Below are 23,609 nucleotides of genomic sequence, written 5' to 3'. Positions count from 1 at the left end.
TAAATGAACATCCATAATATAATATATTTATAACAGTTCCTTATTATTTTTAATTTTAATATTTTTATTCATATATATTACATTAGGCTCATGGGACAGCCCATATCAGCTTCAACCAAGCTTGGTTGGACTGGGCTAAAAAGCCTCGGGCTCCAAATATATTAATCCAATCGTATTAAATCACGGGCCGAGTTTGGACCCCGTGAAAAATCCTAGAACAATAGAACATTCGAAAACCCTAAACCAAAAGAGCGGGCCTCAAATTCCAAAGCCCTAGACGTAACAGCCACATGAGCCACATTGAGAGTATTTTCTTGGGGTTTTGGCATGGTATAATAACATACCCATATAATTGGCAGAAAACAATCTTAATTATAGATATTGGCATCAAATAGCCAATAAATGTATATCACAATAATAATATGCATATCACAACTTTTATTTTCTTCTTTGTCTATATCAACATGTATATTAAAATTTTATTTTTATTCTTTGCATATAAATAATATTATTCTTTGTATATCGATAATATAAAATTATATATATAGTTATTGCTGCCTTTATATCAATGTATATCACAATAAAAATATTATATTATTTGTATTTCACAGTGTATAGCACATCAGACATGTGTATACCAAAATAGATATCATAAGTTTATTTTTCTTCTTTTTGTACATCAAAAATTAATTTTCTTTGTATACCAAAATATTATTTACTCCCGTAATTAAATTTATTATTTTTATATTTTAGAACTTGCTTAAACAAGCTATATCCAAAAAAAATCCATTTTTGATCAATAATTAATAATTATATTATTTGTATATCACAGTGTGTAACATAATAATAATGTGTATATCAAAAATATTTATTAAAATTTTATTTTCCTTCTTTGTATAACATATTTCAGATTGAAAACTCAAGTTCAAGACGACTCCACTTGTGTATCCCTGTGTATATCCATGAAAATTTTATGTGTGTCTATGTATATCCATGAAAATTTGTGTTATATATACGATATACAATGTGATATACATGGACGTCCATAAAAAAATTATGTTGTATACACGATATACAAAATGATATACACAGACGTCCTCAAAAACTTGTGTGTGTGATATACACATGTCGCAGTTGGATTTTTAGATCTGATTTTTTTACCTAAACCCAGTCTAAATCACTTCTAATCTTGCTCAAATTTTGTATATAGCCTTGTTTAGGCATTTTCAACCAATTTCAATTATACCCACTCATTCAATCCAAACAAAAAAAGGAAGAAAGAAGAAAAACAAAGTTGAAATATATTTTTTCTCTTTTAGTTTTTGCTAATCTTGCTCAAATTTTGTATATAGCCTCGTTTAGGTATTTTCAACTAGTTTCAATCACACCCACTCATTCAATCCAACAAAAAAAAGAAGAGAGAAGAAAAACAAAGTTGAAATATATTTTTTCTCTCTTAGTTTTTGCTTCTGATTTTCTTTGATGTGACACCAACCTTACCTTTCATCCCATTGATTTTTTTTGCATAATTTTCAAGAATTTTTGCTAAATTATGAGAGAAAAGAGAAGACATAGAAGAAGAAATACAAGAAGAGAAAAGGAGTGGGGTGCCAAAATGAGAGTGTATTTTTTTGAGAGAGAATATAAAAGAATAGTTTTTTTAAGATTTGGCTATATAATGACAATTATTTGGGGCTATCTTTGCCAAACCTAATATAAGGCTAAAAAATTGTCAGGTTATGTTTTGTTACAGGATGCCCATTTTTCTATTTTCTTTCTATCTCAATGGCAACGCAACAGACGTATGAGTAACAGTTGATATGTGTCCATGGTGTTGCTGGTAGGGAGGATTTGTGGTATTGTATTGATTTAGTAATGTCCTTGCCGCATCAACTTTTTCCGATTGCCCGAATTGATTTCGAAAATGCTGGAGGATGGACTGTTGTGGTTGATTACATCAACTGGGCTGGTGGAATCATTAACCTTACTTCCGCCATAAAACCTCACCGTATTTTATTCCATGAAGCTTCACCGGCACGAAGCTTGTGTCTTTGCTGAGGGTGATAGGATCTATGTTCTGGGGGGCAACACGTTTCCATATGAAGGCCGGGAGGATGAAGGGAGGTACTGCGGTGAAGCTTACGACATTAAAACCCAAAGCTGGGAGCTGTTGGCATTGAATGTCCAGGATTTTGCTTTTCTTACTGGTTGTACTAGCGCCCTCGTGCAAGAGGAAGGTGAGACGAAGGTTGTATGTTACTCGTCTGGTATGGGTTATCTGCTACTTTACAATGTCCGTAAGGATGATTTCGAATTTCAAGTTCATCCCCACTTCGATTTAGGAGACCCAAGCTGCCATTCTTTGCCTAGTGGGCTTGATGATTGTGACCTTTTCATACTAGGTGATGTGGTGGCCAATGCGCTTGCCTGTTGCAAGCAACTCAACACTGTATTGGTTCACCTATAACTGAACCTGTATGGATATGATTTTTCCTAAGAAAGATGGTTTAAATCAGCAAGTCTTAAAGGCAAGTTGTGGAAGGAACTTACTCAGAATTTGTTTTAGGAGATATCGTGCATTTCTAGTTTTGGTTCATCTGCGTGATGAAAATTTCGTGGTTATTGCTCCGTTAGCTCATTAGAATATTGGGAGTGGCTTCCCTTGTTGTCTCCAAACGCGCATACTCTTTAGATGCGTCCGTGGAGTTATGCGGCACTTTTATCTGTTGATCCTGATTTCACTCCTCTTGATGGGATGGCAATGTGAGTGCACTGTGTCGTTTCCAATGCGAATAAAAGACAATTAAATAAATTGGTTAAGTCTTATTGGTTTTTGAAGCTGTTTCAACTCTAAATATTAGAATCAATGTCCTGTGAATGAAGTTAATAAATTGGTTAAGTCTCTTATCTATGATGATTGTTTTAAAGATTGACATTTGAAGATGACTTTTAAAAAGTCAGGAAACACTTGAGATAGCTTTCTATGAATAATAGTATACAATGTATGTGTTGTTACCCTATTCAACGCTAGAAAACATGTTTTCCTATGTGCAACAGATGCAACATGTGCGGAAAGGGAGTTGGATGATGCAAATTGTTTGTTTTTGCATTCTCATTAATAGTCTGTTTGGTTGTGCTTCTACTATTAGTTTATTTTGAAAGGTGCTTTTTAGAAAAAGTACTTTTGGTTTTTGAAATTTCTTTTAAAAAAAGTACTTTTGATGAGGAGTTTTGACGAGGAACAGTTTGTGTTTGACTAATCAATTTGAAAAGTACTTTTGAGCAGTAATTAGTATTTGACAAAGCTATTAAAAAGTATTTTTAAGTTAATTTCCTCAAAAGTACTTTTCAAAGTGCTTTTGGAGAGAAGTTACTTTATTTTGCTTTTCGAAAATATGCTTCTATGTCTATTTAAAAGTACTTTTTTCCCGGCTAAAAGCTTGGCAAACCATCTTAACCTTGGAAAAAAGTATATTTGGCAAAAAAAAGCTTCTTTTTACCAAAAAGAAGCACGGCCAAATAGGCTATAAGTTATCCGATTTAAGTTACCTGATTAAGGGAGATATTCCTCAATTTGCATACCAAAATGGTTGTCTCTTTGAAAGAAGCTTTAGTTATCTAGTCAGGAAGAAAAATCGACATCGACGGGTAGAGGTGTGCGTAGTTCCATCTTGCTCTCACTGTGTGGATTTGGAGACAAAACTATCGTTGTACGAAATGAAAAATACAATCTTTTGTATCTATTTTGCTTTTTGGTGCAAGATGGAATATGGCATTGACATGTTAGTTGAATTTCTTACGTCTCGTCAAGCTGTAGATAATAAAGTAGACAGGCCATAAAGTCAAAACGAAAATGCAACATTAAGTGGACAGGTAGAATGAAAGGAAAAATAGCTTCGAATTCGTCTGGTATGCCAATATTATCTTTTACGCTATACGTAGTTTGTAACCACTTGGTGCTGTCTATAAGGAGCTAATAAAATATTTTAACCATAAAAAATATAAATCTTGAAGGTTAAAAGCACAGATGTGTCACTTTATTAGCATTTTGATGTAAACATTTGAATGTATATGATGCATATAGTTTGATAGAATTCAATGTTTCGGTGGAATGGTATGATATATTAGATATCACACATTAAAATATGACAATTAAGATGTTCTAACACTATGCTCATAAAAATAAAACAAAGCAGTTTCCCCTAGTTGTTTTCCTCAAGGGAATAACAATTATCTGTTATAGCCTAGATGTGTTAGAACTGTTAATTTTTTGTTGCCCTGCAACTGTTTCATGTTGAAGTTACAAATTTGGCTGTTTAAATTTAGTTTGCAATTGCATATTTGGATTTGGTTGACGAACTCCTAATAGTAAAGTTGAGTGGAAAGATACACTTTGGGTGATTGCTTTATCCCTTTTGTCTTCAGGGACACAGTATTTTCAGGCTTTAGTCTTCAAATTTTCTTTTATATATATATTTTTAAAATATCTAACAATGAACTTGAGTGGGTACTTTTATTTTGGGTATACGTGTAACAAAGGCTTTGATTATAGTTCTGACTTCCTATAGAAAGCAGAAAAAGGCAAATTAGGAGGAAATGTTTGGAGCGGGAAAAAAAATGAAATTCTCTTCCACCCTGTTTGTTTTTCCTGCCAGATTTTTTGAGTTTTGACGTGGTGATGCTTTTTTTAATATAGTGTTAAAGGTTGAAGAATATTCGGTCAAATACTATGCATGGACAATGCAATTCTTCAATGGAGAACTAATGGTGAGATGCTCTTTTCAATTATCATTTTTGGCTGTTTATTTTGAGAATAAACTTGATGTTACGGTGTTTCTTCATGAAGTTATATATGAAACAATTTTGAAGTGCATGCATTTGAAAAAAATTCTTTGCAAACCTGCAATTTAGCATTTCTTGGTTATCTTCAGCAGTTAAGATGTCTTTGTCAGTGGCGAAGCTAGAAAATTCAATAATTTGAACACCATTTGCCAGTGGACTATGCAAGGGTGTTCAAAGTCTATTTTTAATCAATAACAAGCAGTATTTTACCTTATACGTAGTATAAACTTTCGGCGAAAGGTGGTCAGTTGACCACCCTTGGGCCAACATAGCTTCGCCCATGGTCTTTGTTTTCTGGCCTTTGGCTGGGTTTGGATGGTTCGTGTACTTGCAGTAGTTGATATATTGGTTACTTTGTGTTCTGAAGTTGCAGTGAACTTGTGAAAAAAAGAAATAGATGTGTTTTGCAACTGTAGGAAAAAGAAAAGAAAAAAAAACTTTTTGCATTGAACTTCTCTCTAGTTCTCCCCCCCCCCCAACCACCAACACACACAGCATAAAAATGTAAAGTCTGTCTTTTCTAAGTTCGTGAAATATCATTGTGAAAATTTTGAAACATGCATATAATGCCCTTGAATAAGGAGAGATCGCAATATGACTTATTTGATATCCTACTTTTTCTTATCAAAGTTTTCACTACTATTTGCTGCGCTTGCTACAGGTATAAAATCTTTTTATTATAGGAAATTTCCTTTCAAGATATTTTTTCTGACTAATTTTTTATGGTTGCATTGCAGGTATCTTGTTCAGGTCAGAGCTGCACAACTTAAAATTTATGAGTTTTGTACGTTAGCTGTCTGTGTATGTACGTGGTACAGTGCGATGTACTTGAAAATGTCTCAAACTATGTTTTACTGTTTTTCCTTTACAAAATACTAGTGCTTTATGTTGATGTAGTCTTCGCCTTCTGATACAAAGGTAACTTGGTTTATGCTGTTAAGTTATTAAATAATGAACTATTTACGTTGCTTGTGCATTTCTAGGCAGGGAAGTATACTTTATTCAGTCGCCAAGAGTGAGTAGAAGATTCTAAAACATTTAGGTGTTGTTTGGTTGGTTTTGGAAGAGATATAATCTCTGCATATGATCATTCATTATTAACTCCAATATTTGGTTACTATTTTGCTTTTCCTCATAAATAATACCTGCATGAGTTATGCAGGAACTTATGTTTTATTTTATGAGGAATAGGATGTGGAGTAAAAAGGTTGAATACATAATGTCATCGTAAAAATAGCACGGGCTAGTCAGTTTTCGGACTGGTGATTGAAAAATAGCAAGCGTTTTGCTGCAACATGGAAAGTTCTAGCCTAATATACTAGAGATTGGTGCACCTGTGTATGAACTTTCATCATATTATGCTGGAACTCCAGCACACGGAAAGTTCCAGCATAATATACTGGAGATTGGAGCACTTGTGTATGAACTTCCAGTATATTATGCTAGAATATTTTTTCCGGATTTTGAACAATGTTTTCGTTCAGATTTATCTTTACATGAAAAGTGGCTAAATTTTGATTACTTTTGAAACCGTGGCTATTTTTCAATTATCACTTATAAACCTAGCTATTTTTGAATTTCACCCAATACCATCGCTTAAGTTTGGATTTTTATTGAAACACCTCTATGAAGCATAGTTAAAATTAAACACCTGAATAAAAATTAATTTTCTTGCAATGTTGGTTCTACTTCCTCCTCCAATCCTTTCGATCTATCTTTGCCATATATTCAATTTCTCCCCACCTCAAACTCAACTCTTTAGCCATTTTTTATGTCAAATCCTACTAAACTAGTTCTGCCAATTTTTGAGCCATTGTCTGTCATGCTTTTCGGCCTTAGATTCAAACGCTCTTTTTGTTCGAATAAGTCCGGCCATCCTCGAAGAAGTGTCTTTTTAGAATTTAAAGCCAAGAAAAGTTTATAATGCTACAACTTAATTAGACTTGTTTTAAAGGTTCTGAACAATTTGCCGGTGACATTTTTCTGCCGAAGAAATCAGATGTGGCGTTGTTTGAAATAGTTCAATGGAAGTCCGATTTCATTTCAGAGTAAAATATTCACATGGTTGAATCACTGAACTAATTTAACAGCATCTAGGAAATTAAAAAAATATCCGAAGACTGAAATTCCTAGTCGGATGTTATAGATCCTTCGCCTGAATCATTTTTTTCCGGTCACCTTCTCTCTCTTTTCTTTTAGATCTTGAGTTTTACTTTTTCTAACTTGTTTCTTTTTTTAATTGGTTTTGTTTGCCATGTCATGACAACTGATATTTACGCGATGGCCTTGATTTAGGATTGTCAGATTTGTGTTTAATATACGCACATTGAGCATAGATTAGATATTTAATACTCCCTCTGTTTACGAATTGCTTTCCTTTTTAGTTTGTTATAAAATAAATGACATATTTTTAAATTTGAAAATAATTTAACTTTAAACTTTTTATTTTACCCGTAATGAGAAGCTTTTATAACCACACAAATATCATGGTCCTACAAAGCTTTTACTCCTTAAGCTTTTAAGACCACAAATTTTAAGAGTCTTTTTTTTTTCTTAAACTTCGTGCCGAGTCAAACTAACTCATCTAAATTGAAACGGAGCGAGTAAGCTATAAGATTTGTTTAGATGTCTAAATAAAAATTTCGCACAAGATTAAGAGGCCGCATATGTATTCAAATAAGAGATTTTTACTTATATATACTACATTAGAAACTTATTTACTCTCACTTTTTGAGTTTTAACTTAATTACAAGTTGATATACAATTTACCAATTATATACAAATTAGTATTAATGAGTATCACTTTATATTAGGAATTGAATAGGGAATATCATTTATACATGCGCTCTCTCTGTCTCCGTCTCTTTTCTGTTCTTTTCCCAATTGTTTCTTACTTTGATGTTCTCTGCCTTTTACCCTTTCATGTTGAATTGAAAGAGTTTTTTTTTTTCATACACAGAGAAATTAACAAAAGAACAAAACAGTGTCTAAGTTAGTACCACAAAGAACAAAGGCGTTGTGGCTGTCAACAATTTGGATCACGTATAATTTGTCTATCTATGGCAATTCAGTGTACTATCCCTACCTCGCCCCTCCCAAAGCTTCAAAAGCAGGCAAAAGCTATTGTATCACTGTATTAGTATAAAAATTTGAATTTAAACTTCATTGACAATTATTAAAAAGGTTCGAAGCTTTTAATTCGAAAATTGGGTTTGATTAAATTATTATTTATTTGGATTGGGTGTTGTTGCAAATGATTGAGAATGTCATTTGGAGTTTATATCTCAATTTTGATTGAGAATTTGGTTTTAGTTGGAATTTCAGATTGAAACTCGAAAAAGAAGACATAAACAAATTGTATATATTTTGTATCTCAGGTATAGAAACGACATACAAAATATCACAAAAATAACATACCCAGTATTATCCCACACCGTGGGGTCTGGGGAGGGTAATGTGTACGCAGACCTTACCCCTACCTTGTGAGGATAGAGAGGTTGTTTCTAATAGTCCCTCGGCTCAGGAAAGCATAAGCACCACATTAATAAAAATATAGACAAGAAGGGACAGTACCAAAAAGCCATATAAAAGCAGAATAAAAATAACAAGATAGTAAGGTGATTAACAATGAAAAAAATAACGGTTAGTCATAAAAATTATTACCAATAGAAAGCGAGACTACGTGTCAATACCACTGTTATGAACACTCTAGACTACCTACTCTACTATCCTAATCCTTGACCTCCATACCTTCATATCAAGGGTCATGTCCTCGGTCAGCTGAAGCTACGTCATGTCTTGCCTAATCACCTCTCCCCACCTCTTCTTTGGCCTACCTCTACCTCTTCGTAGGCCCTTCAATGTCAATCTCTCACACCTCCTCACGGGGGCATCTGTGCTCCTCCTCCTCACTTGACCAAACCACCTAAGTCGCGCTTCCCGCATCTTGTCCTCAATAGGGGACACACCCACCTTGTCGCGAATAACCTCATTTCTGATCATATCTAATCTGGTGTGTGACGATATCGAAACACACACTTAAATTATGCTCGCTAGTCAAATATAGTATAGTATAATATCGTATCCATAAGGATTGGAGTTAAACAATATTTTCGTAGTTTCTAGCTTGATTGCTAATCAGGAGAATCAACAATTGAGTTTTATATGATTTCTAACTAAGATTAACTAAAAATCTAAAACTATTGACTAATGACAATTGCAATAAAGTTAAGCAAGGAAGTTATCAGTGGGAGAAAATAGGGGTTGATAGGATAGGTGCAAGATAATTGTTTGGGATCTAACTCTAGATAATTCACTTCTAATGTTTAAGTGAGCCTCTCGAATTCACTCAATTATTAGTTCAAACGTTTAGTAGAAACTCCTCTCTCGATTAAGTTTCAACCTCACAAGATGAACCAATTTAAGCACGTGAAAATATGCAAGAATGTGTAGTGGATTGGTCTTTAGGAGAACCTCTATCGATTATCCTCCTAACTAGGTTTAATCAATGATTCAACTAGCCTATTTCGATTACTTAGAAAAATTAAAGAACTCAACCAACAATATAATGTAAAGATATCACAAGTTATGCCTCTCTCGATTACATGAATAAGTGAATATAGATGCAACAATTAAATCATCCAAAAATGCTTCAATACATAAAACTAGAGTTATAATCCACAAACAAATATCAATACACCAAATCCATCAAACCCTAAAGAGAACTACTCCATATATATGGAGCAATTCACCACAAATATAATTAAAGTATAGGAAAACATAAATTCAAACCAAACTCGGGTCTTGAGTGAGGAAGGAATAACGAAATATTTGTGCTTGTGTTCTTCTAACTCCTCCTTAGCCTCCTTAGGTCTAAAGTATGTCAAAAGTCCAGAAAATAACGTTTTCCATATATTTATACCAAGTAGGGTCGGGCCCAAACGAAATCACCCTTTCCTAGCCGAAATAGGAAAACTTGCAAATTTATTGCTTTTCATGCGTCGCATTGTGCGTAGCAGGGTGCGTAGTATTATTGCGTTTTCTTGTCAGGCCACAGAAATCCAGCCTCTGAACTTTGTCAATTCCTAACACAAAAATACACTGCTTCGTCGCCCAGTGCGTTGCACTAGTGCATTTCTTCAATTGTTGCTTCTTCCTTGATTTTGACGTCCAGAAGTGATCCTCGACCCCCGAACACGATCCCGACTTAATCCTTTGGGCTTTTACTCAGACTTCAAAGCTCTAAATAGCTCAAATTAGTTCCACAACATCTACATAATTTGAAATCATTCCTATAAGGCATAAAATATGCAATAAGTGTAAAATACTATCAATTAAAGCTCAAAACAAGTAAATTGCAGTCAATTAGAGTGCAATAAGCGACTAAAATACGTAATTATAGCATACCATCAACACCCCACACTTAAACCATTGCTCGTCCTCGAGCAATCAAACTACACTTCATATAGACACGACATTTTTAAACAACTCTCCAAACTCATTATACCAATAATATTTAAAATATATTAAGTACAATACCGCAACATCCTCTTCTCAATATTTGACTCAAAAGCACCATGCAACTTTCACAACCAGCTCGCTTACTCTAACATAGAGGTCAACGACATTACCTTTCCTTTATGAATCAAGTGCCCTCACACAATAATAGAGAGTAGTTCCACATACAATAAATTTAAGAACAACTAGGAACTCAAGATAGAAAGAATCCGCTCACTCTTAGAAACAACATTCATATGCCACAAAAGACGTACCATAGGCTTGCCCGTAGTGTACTACTCTACTAATTGAGCTCATTCAATCAAGGATCAAGTAGGACTTTCATTGGTTGTAATGTAGGCTGCGGGGCGGGTATGATACATTTAGATATAAGAATGACTACACCTCCTTAAGAACTTTAATACATACATTTCATTGTTCAAAACCCCATACTTATGTCAAACCAAAACTCCACCTTCACATCAATATACATCAACTCCTTACTTCTTTAAGCACAATTACATCAAGAGTCACCACTATCAAATAATATTTTGCACAACAATACAATATTTTTTTCTTTTTCGTTTCTTATTCAATTCAAGTGGCTCTTACTTTTTCAAAATAATGCACCTTTTTCCTATTTCATTAGTTCCACTCAAAAACCAAACCAACCACCCCATACTTTAATTTTTGCAAAGTTCATAACAAATTTAAGTACTCACGAGAGGTACAAGGTTCAAATAGATGGTCAATTCGAGCAAATGGGTAAGACTTATAATGTGGTTGCCAAGGAAATATTATTATAGGCTCAAAGGGGTTAACTAAGATACATAACAATTAGGTGGGTAAAAGCATATAACTGGCTCAACAAAGAAATGGCTATATCATTTCCAGGACTGAATACAACTACTATTTCTCTTAGCAAACACATGGGGCAAGTTCTAGATATCAAATGCAATGCACATAATAACACAAAACCTCACACCCATATGGCACATAACTCACTCAAGATCAGATTATCAAGACACTCTAGTCAAAGCAGTTAAGCAGAGTTAAGATCATACAGTGTAAGGTACTTATACAAGAGTCAAAAACTGAGCCTAAGCGTCACAACTAAAGTGCTCACTATTCTCAAGGTATAATAAAGTCATGAGATATTGCCTTCAATTCAAATCATAGCACAAGGTTTCCTACTCCTAAAAAAAATAAACTAACTACACCCGGTTTAAAAAAAACTCTTGAAAAAGAATCGCGGCATAGAAAGAAACCAAGGGAGAATTATTACACTACCTAACAAAAGAAAATCTTTTTGTCTTTTTCTTTCGACTTTATTCCCTCAAGAAACCCGTCGAATGATATCCATCGTCGGGAAAAATCAATTTTTTAAAAATTTTTATGGTTTTTTCAATCTCTAACTACTACAACTAACAAAAAGAAACACATATACAAACATACATACAAATATCCCCCACCCCACACTTTAAGTTGCGGCATGTTCCATGACACACAATTAGAAAGTATAAGGTAAAGGAAGCGTCCCTGAACATCTAGTTGGGGTCTGAGTCGAAATCGGGATCCATTCCTCACCTTCGAACTAATGCGCACATCCAGGCAGACAACTTCTTCTCACCCTTCTTGGGGTACACCCCACACTTATCTTTCTCACTCAATGCAGCCTTCTCTTTTGAGCCCTTCACTTTCCACTCAACACTCGCAGATAGTTTTTCTTTTGGTGCCCCCTTTGCTACATTCATATCAAAAGTCACTCTCTCCTCACCCACTCTAAGCATGAGTTTTCTCTCGTGTATATCCAATATAGCTCTACCTGTCGCTAAGAATGGTCTTTCCAAGATGAGGGGGGCTTTTGTTCTCCTCCATATTCACCACTATAAAATCCACAGGAAATACAAACTTATTCACCCGAACTAAATATCTTCCACTATTACCTTGGGTACTAAAGTCGTTTGGTCTGCCAGCTGCAAAGATATTGGCACTGACCTTATCTCTCCAATCTCCTTCTCCAATTTCCTGTAAATAGATAGAGGCATCAAATTAATTGAGGCATCAGAATCACATAAAGATTTATCAAAATTTATAGAGCCTAAAGAGTAAGGTATAGTAAAACTCCATGGATCTCCACACTTTTGTGGGAGTTTGTTTTGCAATATCGTGCTGCAATGCTTTGTGAGCTTGACCACTGAGATATCCTCTATCTTCCTCTTCTTTGTAAGTATCTCCTTCATAAATTTGGCATAAGCATGCATTTGTGAGAGCACTTCTATAAATATTAAGTTTATATGAACCTGTTTCAGCAAATCCAGAAATCTTGCAAACTGCTTGTCTAGCTTTTCTCTACATAGTTTTTGAGGGAAAGGTAGAGCAGGCATATGCTCACTCTCATCACGTTCCTCCCTTCTCGAAGTTTCTCCCTTCTTCTTTTTCTTCTCAGTTTTCATCGGGCCCTTTTTCTTTTTATCAACTTTATTCTTCAGTTGCTTTCCACTTTCTTTTTCAAGTATCACCTCTTTTTGGATCGGGGTGGGATCTTTCAACACTTATCCACTTCTTAGAGTTACAACATTCACTGTTTCTTTGGGATTCTTTTCTGTATCAGCGGGGAGAGTACCTGGAACCCTCTTAGATAATATTATTGCAATTTGTCCCACTTGTCTCTCCAAGTTTCGCAAGCAAGTTCCTAATTCTTTGATATCTGCCCCGTGAGCGTCCAACCTCTCATCTGTCTTGATAATGAAGGCCTTCATTAGATCCTCTAGACCAGGCTGCATAGGCTGTTGAGGCTGAAATTGCTGCCTCTGCTGATTTTGAAAGACTGGATCTCCTTGTCCTTGAGGTCTAGAGTTATTTTGTTGCCACACATTTGCAGTACCCCCAGGTGAACTCCGTAAAACATTGGGGTGCCTCTGACCCATTGCATTATAATTTCCAACAGCATTTACTTCCTCAATTGAGGCTTGACACTCATGAGTAGGATGTCCTCTTCCACATATATCACAAGCTGCTTGAGGCTCACTTTGTATTGTAGCTAAGGTCAGCTTCTGTATTTCTTTAGCCATAACATCGAGTTGTACCTGCACAGATCTGTCAGTATCAACCTGGTGAACACCAGTTGATCTTCTTCTTTCCGCACTCTCAGAGGGCTATTGATTTGCATCTTCAGATAACTCGTCAAGAATTGTGACTATCTCATCTGGAGTCTTCTTCATCAACGGGCCTCCAGCTGTATTGCTCAATGTTCTACGTGAGGCCGGTGTCAATCAATCCCAAAAGTCCTGGAGTTGCATCCAGAGTTCAATTCCACTATGTTGACACTTTCGAACAATCTCCTTAAACCTCTCCCATGCTTCAAAAACAGTTCCAGTATCTTTCTGGCAGAAGTTATGGATTTTTATTCTAAACTTTCCTGTTTTAGCTGAGGAGATATATTTATCAAGGAATTTCCTGGTCATCTCCTCCCACGTTCTAATCAAACCTACAGGTAAGCTTCGAAGCCACTGTTTTGCATCGTCTTTGAGTGTGAAGGGGAATGCCCTCAAGTACACTGCATCTCGTGACACACCATTGTATTGAAAGGTGTTCATAATCTCCTCGAAGTCCATTAGATGTATGTTTGGATCTTCAGTTGGCTTCCCTCTGAAGACATAACAATTCTGAAGGGTTTGAAGCAACCCTTGCTTCAACTCGAAATTGTTTGCTGCAATTGGTGGTGGTCTAACACTTGATAATACTTGATTGTAGATCGGTCGAGCATAATCGCTAAGTGGTCTTCCAGGTAAGGGTTGATGTTGATTAAGTCTGAGACCCCTCTCTTCTTCATAGAGGTTCCGCGCATCTCTAATAGCTGCTTCCTTAGCATCCCGTGCAACTTGTTCTCTTTGTTGGCCTACTTCTCTCGCAACCAAATCTACATTATCTTCACCGTTTCCAGCCATAAGTTCTTTGGTTGAGAAATGCCCAACCTTTTCTGTTGTCTCGATGAGATTTCTTTCCTTCTTCAGCTGTCGCAGTTGTTTTTCAATCTCTGACTCGTATGATAGCACTTCCTTCGTAGAAGTTCTAGTCATGCACCACTCTAAACCTGTAACCTGCGCACAGTCAAAGAACACCAACTATAAAAAGGGAAAAATAAAATTAAATAAAAAGAAAAATTCTTGAATTAGAACTACAAACTATTTCAAACACTATTGATTGCCAATCCCCAGCAAGGGCGCCAAAATTTGACGAGCTCGAATCACACACTTCAATTATGCTCGCTAGTCAAAGATAGTATAGTATAATATCGTATCCACAGGGATTGGAATTAAACAGTATCTTCGTAGTTTCTAGCTTGATTGCTAATCAGGAGAATCAATAATTGAAGTTTATATGATTTCTAACTAAGATTAACTAAAAATCTAAAGCTATTGACTAATGACAATTATAACAAAGTTAAGCAAGGAAGTTATCAGTGGGAGAAAATAGGGGTTGATAGGATAGGTACAAGATAATTATTTGGGATCTAACTCTAGATAATTCACTTCTAATATGTTAAGTGAGTCTCTCGAATTCACTCAATTATAGCGAAGGAGGAGCCGCAGATGCAGCTAAGGAGTATTTGGGCAGAGGACGCAGGTGTGATGGAATTCCTGCACCTGCGATAGTCGCAAAAGCGGATTTAGGGGCGCATGTGCGAGTTTAGACCTCAAGTACGATGTAGTTCCCGCACCCGCGAACAACACAGATGCGGTCACTTGATCCCAAGAGTAGAGACACTGTTTAGGGATTTTTCTGCGGACGCGGAAATGAAGCCGCAGGTGCGAGAAGTCTGGGCAGAACCTATAAATAGAACACTTCGAGATTTTTCACCATTTTCATCATTTCTTAGCTCGGATTTTGGGGATTTTGAGAGAGATTTCGGAGTAATCACTGAGGTAAGTTCCTTGTGCCTATTTATCTTAAATAATGGTGTTTCCCCATTGATTTTACAACTAGTTGGTGAGTGTCTCAGGTGAGATTTGGGAGATTAGGGCTTGGTAATTAGAGAGTGAATTTTGGGGTTTTGGAGGGGCAATTGAGGTCGGAATTTGATAAATTTGGTATGGTTAGACTCGTGAGTGAATGGGCTTTCGGGTTTTGTGACTTTCGCCAGCTTTTGAGACGGGGGCCCAGGGGCCGGGTTGAGCCGATTTCGGATTTTGGACTATATTTTAGTAGTTTTGTTGTGGAATTGATCCTTTTAGCCAATATTGATTATCTCGTACTATTTGTGGCTAGATTCGGGGCATTTGGAGGCCGATTCGAGAGGCAAAGGCATTTTGGAGTAGGTTCTCTGCGCGGTTGAGGTAAGTAACAGTCTTAAATCTGGTTTTGAGGGTATGAAACCCTGAGAATTGGTATGATGTGAATATTTGGAGGTGACGCACATGCTAGGTGACGGGTGTGCGAGCGTACACCGTGAGGGATTGTGACTTGGTCCGTCCTGTGAGACTGTAAAGTTGAATAACCATTGTTATTACTTGTTTTTCCTTGTCTTTGAGCAATTGACTGCCTTTCATGATAGAAACCATGCTTTGGCCATATGATATCACTTTTGGGACCCGCATCGGTCGTATACTTGTTGAATTGACTGTTAATTGATGTCTTGTACTCAGTCACAGTCTTACTTGTGTGTTATATCTCCATTCCCTCTCATTTCTTGTTGATACTTGTTGTATTCTCTGTTGGGCTAATAATTTTGACATTCTGTGAGCCCGAGGGGCTGGAGAGGTAAGTGACTGAGATAGGGCCTGAGTGGCGAGCTGTGAACTGTGAGGTATATGGATCGGGTTGCATGCCGTAACAAGCCTTCGGGTTGCACACCGCAACAATATTGGATCGGGTTGCATGCCGCAATAATATTGGATCGGGTTGCACGCTGGAACAATATTGGATCGGGTTACGCGCCGCAGCAATATAGTTCTTAGGCTGAATGAGCTCCTGCAGAGTCTGTACACCTCCAGTGAGCGCAGGTACCTGTTGAGAGTGTGTATTGAGGGCTGAGAGCCGAGATTATGAGCTGTTGAGATGAGTTGAGTGACTACTGCCTTGAGAGGCTGTACTTGCATTTATTTATTGTTGCACTTAGTTGTTATCTGTTGTTGTTGTGAAATTTCTTGAAGATTCATATCTGTTTTACTTGAGCTCGAACTGATTTGACTTATACCACCGGATTTGAAAGCATTTTCACTATTTACTGAAAACATTTAAAACGATCTGTATTTTTATAGTTCGTCATGGCTTCTCAGTTCCTTATTTAATTTTGTTACTTGCTGAGTTGGTTGTACTCATGCTACATGCTGCACTTCATCTACAGATCCAGGTGTGTACGGTTCTGGCGGTCGCTGAGTACGTGCGCGGGCTGATAATCGGAGACTTACGAGGTAGTTTCCGGCATCTGCAGTCCTTTTTTCTCCTTTCTTATTATCTTTTCTCTCTTATATTGGCATTTGGCATAGACTGTAGTAGACTCTATTTTCTAGATTGGTTGTTAGATGCTCATGACTTAGTACCACCCCGATGTCGGGCTATCATTCTGCACTTGTATTTTGGGTTTTTACCCCGTTATTATGTAAACCTTCAGTTAGTTTAATTGCTTTAGCTCACTACTATTATATATTGGAAGCATATTGAGAATGTCGGCTTGCCTAGTTCCACGATAGGCGCCATCACGACTGGTTAGGTATTTGGGTTGTGTCAAGTTGGTTCATTAGGCCTATTGAGCCCTTGGTTAATCGGAGAGGTGGCTTGCAAGCTTGCCTTGCCGCCGTCCTATGTTTTGGATTTTAGAACGGTTCAGTTGGATGGTGGTATGACTTATGATGTGGAGTCGATGGCCATTTTCGAGCGGCAGGTTCGGAAGTTGAGGTAAAATGAAATAGCTTCAGTGAAGGTGCAGTGGAGAGGTCAGCCTGTGGAGGAGGCCACTTGGGAGACGAGCAGAAGATGCGAAGCAGATGTCCACACCTATTTTAGACTCCATGTATGTTTCTAGACTCGTTCGAGGATGAACATTTGTTTAAGAGGGGGAGGATGTAACGACCCGGCCGGTCGTTTCGAGAGTTATAGCCCTGTTTCCTCCATTTCTACTTCTTTTGTGCTTTACAACTGTATTATGTCCTACCGGGTTGGTTGCTTCGGGTATGGAGTGGTTTTGGAGTGAATTGAGACACTTAGTCTTTTAATTGGAAGCTTAAGTTGGAAAAGTCGACAGGATGATGATTTATGGAAAAACGACCTAGGATTTGAATTTTTATGGTTTTGTTAGCTCCGTTAGGTAACTTTTGACTTAGGAGTGCATCCGGAAAGTGATTTGGAGGTCCGTAATAGAATTAGGATTGAATTGGCGAAAGTTAGAATTTTCGCGATTTTGGCCAGCAGTGAAAATTTTGATATCGGGGTCGGATTGGATTTCCGGATGTTGGAATAGGTTCGTGGTGTCATTTTTGACTTGTGTGTAAATTTGAGGTCAATCGGACGTGGTTTGGTAGGTTTCGACATCGTTTGTGGAATTTGAAAGGTTAGAAGTTCTTTAGGCTTGAATCCAGGTGTAATTGGTGTTTTGATGTTGTCTTAAGTGATTTGAAGGTTCGACTAAGTTCGCATGGGGTTATATGACTTGTTGGTATGATTGGTTGAGGAACCGGAGGCCTCAGGCTAATTTTGGGTGGTTGACGGCTTGATGAGAGTTGAGAAATTGCAGCTGAAGCTGCTGTTACTGGTGTAACTGCACCTGCGGAGTGGGAACCACAGGTGTGAGCCCGCAGAAGTGAAGGAGGAGCCGCAAATGCGGCTAAGGAGGATCTGGACGTATGTTATAACTGCTCGGTAATCCCTGAGAAGGGTGCGTATTTCAAAAAGTGCATTATATTTTGATGTCATTGGTATTGCCGTACTCACTTGGTTGATAGACTACTGATATTCAAATTATTGCTATGTGGAACGGAAGAATTATAGAAATATTCCGAGTGGGATGGTCGTGCATTAAGAATGTGATAGTCATTCGGGCGGTGGAGATTGGATCAGAAATGGTGATTCGTGTGTTCTAGGGATTTGAAGACTGGGAGTTTTCAGGAGCATATTATTTCATGGTTGTGGAATGTGAAGTAGTGGCCGAAGCCAACTAGATGATAGTATGAATTATGATTTCAGTTGCTGTGGATTTTTGGAGGGTTATTTATCTATTTATGGGTAACCAGAGCTGATTTGGGGGTCCATCGGTAGGCCCAATTAGGATGTGTATTCTACACCGAGTCAGATTGGTTGGCTCCACACTGCTAATGATCAATTATGGGTCATAAAGATGAAGGCCTATTTACAATCTTTTGATCTATGGAAAGAAGTTGAAGAAGATGGCAAAGTACCACCATTGCCGGCCAATCCAACTTTGGCGCAAATCAAGAATTACAATGAGGGAAATGTCAAAAAGTTTAAAGCAATAAATGCTTTGAATTCCACTATTTCGGAAAATATTTTAACAAAACTTATGGCATGTGAAACTCCAAAGGAAATATGGGATTTTCTACAAAACGAATACTTGGGCAATGATCAATCAAGATTGAAGCAAGTTTTAAATCTTAAAAGAGAATTTGAGATTCAAAAGATGAGAGAATTTGAATGGATTAAAGATTATGTCGATAGACTCACAACAATTGCCAATAAAATTAGACTATTTGGTGAAAAGTTTTCAGATAGTAGAATTGTTGAAAAAGTTCTTGTGAGTTTGCGTGAGAAATTTGAATCTAAGATTTCTTCACTTGAGGATTCTAAAGATCTCTCAAACAGTTTGGTTAATGATTTAGTCAATGCTTTGCAAGTTGTTGAGCAAAGGAGGGCAATTAGAGATGAAAAAATTATTGAACAAGCTTTTGTTGCGAAGATACCAAGCGAATCAACCGGAAAAGTAAAATCTCCACCCTGTGGCATCTGCAAGAAAAACAACCATGCTGAGAAGGATTATTGGTTTAAAGGTAAACTCAAGTGTTTTAACTGTAAAAGGCCTGGGCATAAGCAAAAAGTTGCAAGCTTAAAGAGTTGCAAGCAAATATGGTACAAGAGGAAGAAGCTCTTTTCTAAAAGTTGGAGAGAAGTTTAAAAAAAAGGAACAAAAAGAAAGAAAAAATTAGTTGTTGGTGACAAAGTGCATGAATGAGAGTTGAAGACAAGTGCTTCAACAAAATTGGATGTTGGTGACAAAGTCCATCAATAAGGATTGGAAACATATGCTTCAACAAAAGTAGAAGATCGGAGAGAAGTGCTCCAAGAAAAGTCATATACAACTTTGAATAATGGGAGAATATTGGAAACTAATTCAAAGTTATAGTAGGAAACCTTAATTGTTTAGGATTTGATATATGCTAGTTTGTTTTATTCATGTCCAAATATGATTTGTAGTCAAATTAATGTAGGAGTAGGTTTTCGTGTTTCTAGTTGAAATAAGTTTCTAACTATTATAAATAAGGGTATTGATAGCTTATTTTATGTATCGAGATTTGTGAGTGTAACGACCCGACCGGTTGTTTTGAGCTCTAGTGCATCATACATCGGTTTGAGACCCTGAGCAGCTTCACTTCAGGAATTATGACTTGTACGCGTGGTCGGAATTTAATTTTGGGAAGTTCGGAGTTGATTTGGAAGAAAAATCCTAATTTCGGAAGCATTAAATTGGAAGAATTGACTGAGGTTTAATTTTTGAGTAAACGACCTCAGAATCGGGATTGGAGGTTCCAACATGATCGTATGATGATTTTGGAATTAGGCGTATGTTCAGATCGAGTTTTGGATGACCCGGGAGCGTTTCAGTGCCTATTGTGAAGGTTGACATTTTGGAAAAGTTTCATAAATTTGAGTTGAAGTGCATTTCAATGATATCGATGTCCGTTTGAGATTCCGACTCTGGGAATAGCTCCGTATGATGATTCCGGTCGTAGGAGCATGTCCGGATGTGGATTTGGGGGTCCGTATGCCATTTTGGGGTCATTTGGGCGAAAGTTGGGAATTTGGATAATTTTGAGAAGTTTGACCGGGAGAGAACTTTTTGATATCGGGGTCAGATTCTGATTTTCGAAAGTTGGAGTAGGTCTGTAATGTCAATTATTACTTGTGTGCAAAATATGAGGTTAATCGGACGTGATTTGATAGATTTCGGCATCGATCGTAGAAGTTTAAAGTTTCAGAGTTCATTAAGTTTGAATTGGAAGGTGATTCGTGTTTTTAACGTTGTTTGATGTGAATTGGAGGCTTGACTAAGTTTGTAATGTGATTTTGGACATGTTGGTATATTTGGTTAAGGTTCCGGGGGGCCTCGGGTGGGTCCCGGATGGTTAACGGAGCAAGTTTTGGACTTAGGGAATGACTGAAGTGCACCAGTTCTGGTGTAACCGCACCTGCGAGGTTAGGGCCACAGGTGCGGAGTCGCAGAAGCTGCCATGAGGGTCACATAAGCGACTTAGGCTCGGACCGTAGATGCGGTCGAGTTCCGCAGAAGCGGGACTGCACCTGCGCACGTGGAGCCACAGGAGCGAAGGCGCAGAAGTGGATGTGGGCCGCAGATGCGGAGTTGAGGAGTATAAAGGAGGACCGTAGAAGCGGTAATTTGGCCGCACCTACGGAACTGCAGAAGCGGTCAAGGGACCGCAGGTGCGAGAGGTCGCTTGGCAGATTGTTTTAAAAAGCGAGATTTGGCTCCTCTTCTCTCATTTTCCACTTGGTTGAGGTAAATTTGGAGAGCTTCAAGGAGGGATTTTCATCAAGCAACACAAGGTAAGTGATTCCCACCTATTGCAACTTAAACACTTGGATTATATATGGATTTAGACTTGAAAATCTATAGAAATTTGGGATTTTGGTAGAAAACCTAGAAGTTAATATTTTTGGATTTTGACCACAAAATTGGACATGGAATTTGGAATAAATTATATATTTGAGTTAAGGGTGTCATGGGTAAATTGTATCTTCAAACATTTTCAGAATCGGGGCACGTGGGCCCGAGGGTGATTTTTATCGACTTTTCAAGCGGAGTTAGGAATTATTGTAAACTGAATTATAATGAGTATTGGAGTATATATTTATGGGTTTACATTTATTGACTAGTTTTGGAGCGTCGGGCATCAATTTGAGTTGTTGGAAGGGCTTGGGAGCCGGTTATGGAATTTCGGACCAAGGTAAGTCTCTTTTCTAAACTTGAAAGAGGGAACTTACCCCATAGGTGAACTTAATTAATATGCGTTGTTATTTGTGGGGGCTACGTATACACGAAGTGATGAGAGTCCGTACGTAACTACTATTCTTGTTTATGTCCGGGTAGTTTTAGGTTTATACCATGTGTGTGGACATCGTTATTTGATTATATTTGTTAACTGTATCAAATGGAGCTGAGTTGAGGATTTTTTAAGGATTTAAAAGCTTCGAGTCAAGGATTTATTGCGGGGACTTAGGTGAGCTGTATTCCATGTTACGAGTCCGCAGTCAGCAAAGTCTCCTTTAGAGTATTTATATTTTCCTATCCAATTTGTATTCCGGACAGATGTTATATATTATTTTATATTCCTAGTTGATGCTCATGCACTTGTGACACCAGGTTTTGGGCGATTATGGGTTGTACAGTGTTGGTTTTAAAGATATTATTATTTATTTTGTAAACTTCATCTTTTACCATTAAATATTTATTTTTGGCTTGCCTGACCGCGGTGTCCTGCGCCATCATGACCTTTAATGGATTTTGGGTTGTAACAACATAGTATCAGAGCACTAGGTTCACTTATGTCTCACGAGTCATGAGCGAGTCTAGTAGAGTCTTGCGGATCGGTACGGAGATATCTGTACTTATCTTCGAGAGGCTACAGGACTGTTAGCAACACTTCCCTTCTTGATTCCTCATCGTGCGATTCGATTCCTTTGAGGCTTATGCCTTAATTCCCTTCCTATTCAGTCTTATGCGATGTGAAGTGCTTGTTATAAATTAGGAATAGAGGAATTTTAATGGTACTACAGATATGGTGCAGGATGTTTCTCCCTGCGTATTTGATTGGGCTATTGTCGTCGCCTCGTGGAAGGTCGTTCTGCTGTTACAGATCAGTGTCAGCATTACCTAAGGTTTCGAGATTTGGCATTGATTGTTATGATGATTTGTGCATTGCTATCGCACCGTGTTTGTGTAATGGTAGGATGCTTGTCTATGCGTCAAAGTAGTGAATGACTTGGAAAGGAGGTTTACTCAGTGCATCATTCAGAGATCCAGTATTTTACTTCCGGCGAAGGAAAGGCAATCAGACTATGAATGTTCAGGTTTGGATTGATGGAGTGACGAGACTTGGTATTTCGAGCATGGTAGAATTTTCATCTCTGATGTGGTGTAGTTGCCCTGGATTGAATGTGTTAAGTTCGCCGGTGTTATGGTCTTCATCAATTTGCCTTCGGGCAGGGTGGTGTGAAATAGTGTCGGGGAAGCGGCTATCAGAGATCGCAGTGTGATATGGTTTAGGACTTAATCGGTGGTCCGGGTGTTGAGGGCTCAAGGAAGATGATCTTGGTAGAGATTTATTGGTTCAACTGCTACAGAGATAGATATTGAGTTAAGGCAACAACTGGCAGCGAAGGATGAGGAAGGACATATGAGGGGTGTCTTGCGGTGGTTAAATTTCTAGAAGGCCATGTGTGAGAAACAAAAGTCGGGTAGTTGCTTAAAGAAGAGGGTTTGACCAAAGTGGGAGAGTGGCAGAGTAGCATATGGGTTCTGTGGTAGGATGACTATATGCTTTGGGAAAAGTTTAGAATGATTTGGAACTCATGGTGAACTGTGACTAAGTCTACAAACTTAATTTGGAATATTGGCTTCTATACGGAAAAGATTTGCATGATATGAAGAAGGATACAACATGACTTTGGATTGGAAGGTATCGTCGCACGTTTAGTTGATGTCAATGGGGAGTGAACGGGCTTGTACGACTGGTGAATGAGCACGGGCTCAGGATGGTTTAAGGATTTCATAGTAATTGTACTCGGTGCAGCGTTGTTGGAAGATGTCGGCATGGAATTTCCATAGGTGGGTTATTTCGGGTGAGCAGGTTAACTGTTGCGTGGTGTTGATGAAACTTTTATGAAGAATTTTACTGGCTATCCGGTAAGAGGTCGAATATGTAAATGTGGCTAGTGATTCAAAGCGTTCAAGAAATGGTTAACAGGAAGATTTCGAGGAATTTGGCAGGTTGATTGCGCAAGGTCATGTCAGTAAGGAAGAA

At 37.6% G+C, this 23,609-nt stretch overlaps 2 protein-coding genes, 1 long non-coding RNA gene and 1 other non-coding gene across 4 annotated transcripts; 3 read left to right on the top strand and 1 right to left on the bottom strand.

The window, feature by feature from the left end:
• Positions 1-1,720: 1,720 nt before the first annotated feature.
• Positions 1,721-5,776, top strand: LOC117281312 (uncharacterized). The gene is made up of 3 exons (XR_004511920.2): positions 1,721-2,763; positions 4,697-4,767; positions 5,580-5,776. It is a non-coding gene; the product is annotated as an uncharacterized lncRNA (long non-coding RNA).
• Positions 5,777-11,921: 6,145 nt separating this feature from the next.
• On the bottom strand, positions 11,922-12,794 carry LOC138897580 (uncharacterized). Its single transcript, XM_070183565.1, has 2 exons — positions 12,337-12,794; positions 11,922-12,210 (listed from the first exon to the last, which is right to left on the bottom strand). Exons 1-2 carry the CDS (start codon positions 12,792-12,794, stop codon positions 11,922-11,924), a joined length of 747 nt encoding a protein of 248 aa, XP_070039666.1.
• Positions 12,795-13,650: 856 nt separating this feature from the next.
• Positions 13,651-13,757, top strand: LOC117281314 (small nucleolar RNA R71). The gene has a single exon (XR_004511922.1). It is a non-coding gene; the product is annotated as a small nucleolar RNA R71 (small nucleolar RNA).
• Positions 13,758-18,673: 4,916 nt separating this feature from the next.
• On the top strand, positions 18,674-19,465 carry LOC138897579 (uncharacterized). The gene has a single exon (XM_070183564.1). It carries the CDS (start codon positions 18,674-18,676, stop codon positions 19,463-19,465), a length of 792 nt encoding a protein of 263 aa, XP_070039665.1.
• The last annotated feature ends 4,144 nt before the right edge of the window (positions 19,466-23,609 follow it).

Source organism: Nicotiana tomentosiformis, chromosome 8 (assembly GCF_000390325.3).
Source record: "Nicotiana tomentosiformis chromosome 8, ASM39032v3, whole genome shotgun sequence".
In the NCBI taxonomy this organism is placed as follows: Eukaryota; Viridiplantae; Streptophyta; class Magnoliopsida; order Solanales; family Solanaceae; genus Nicotiana; species Nicotiana tomentosiformis.
This window is presented reverse-complemented; position numbering and strand designations above follow the sequence as displayed.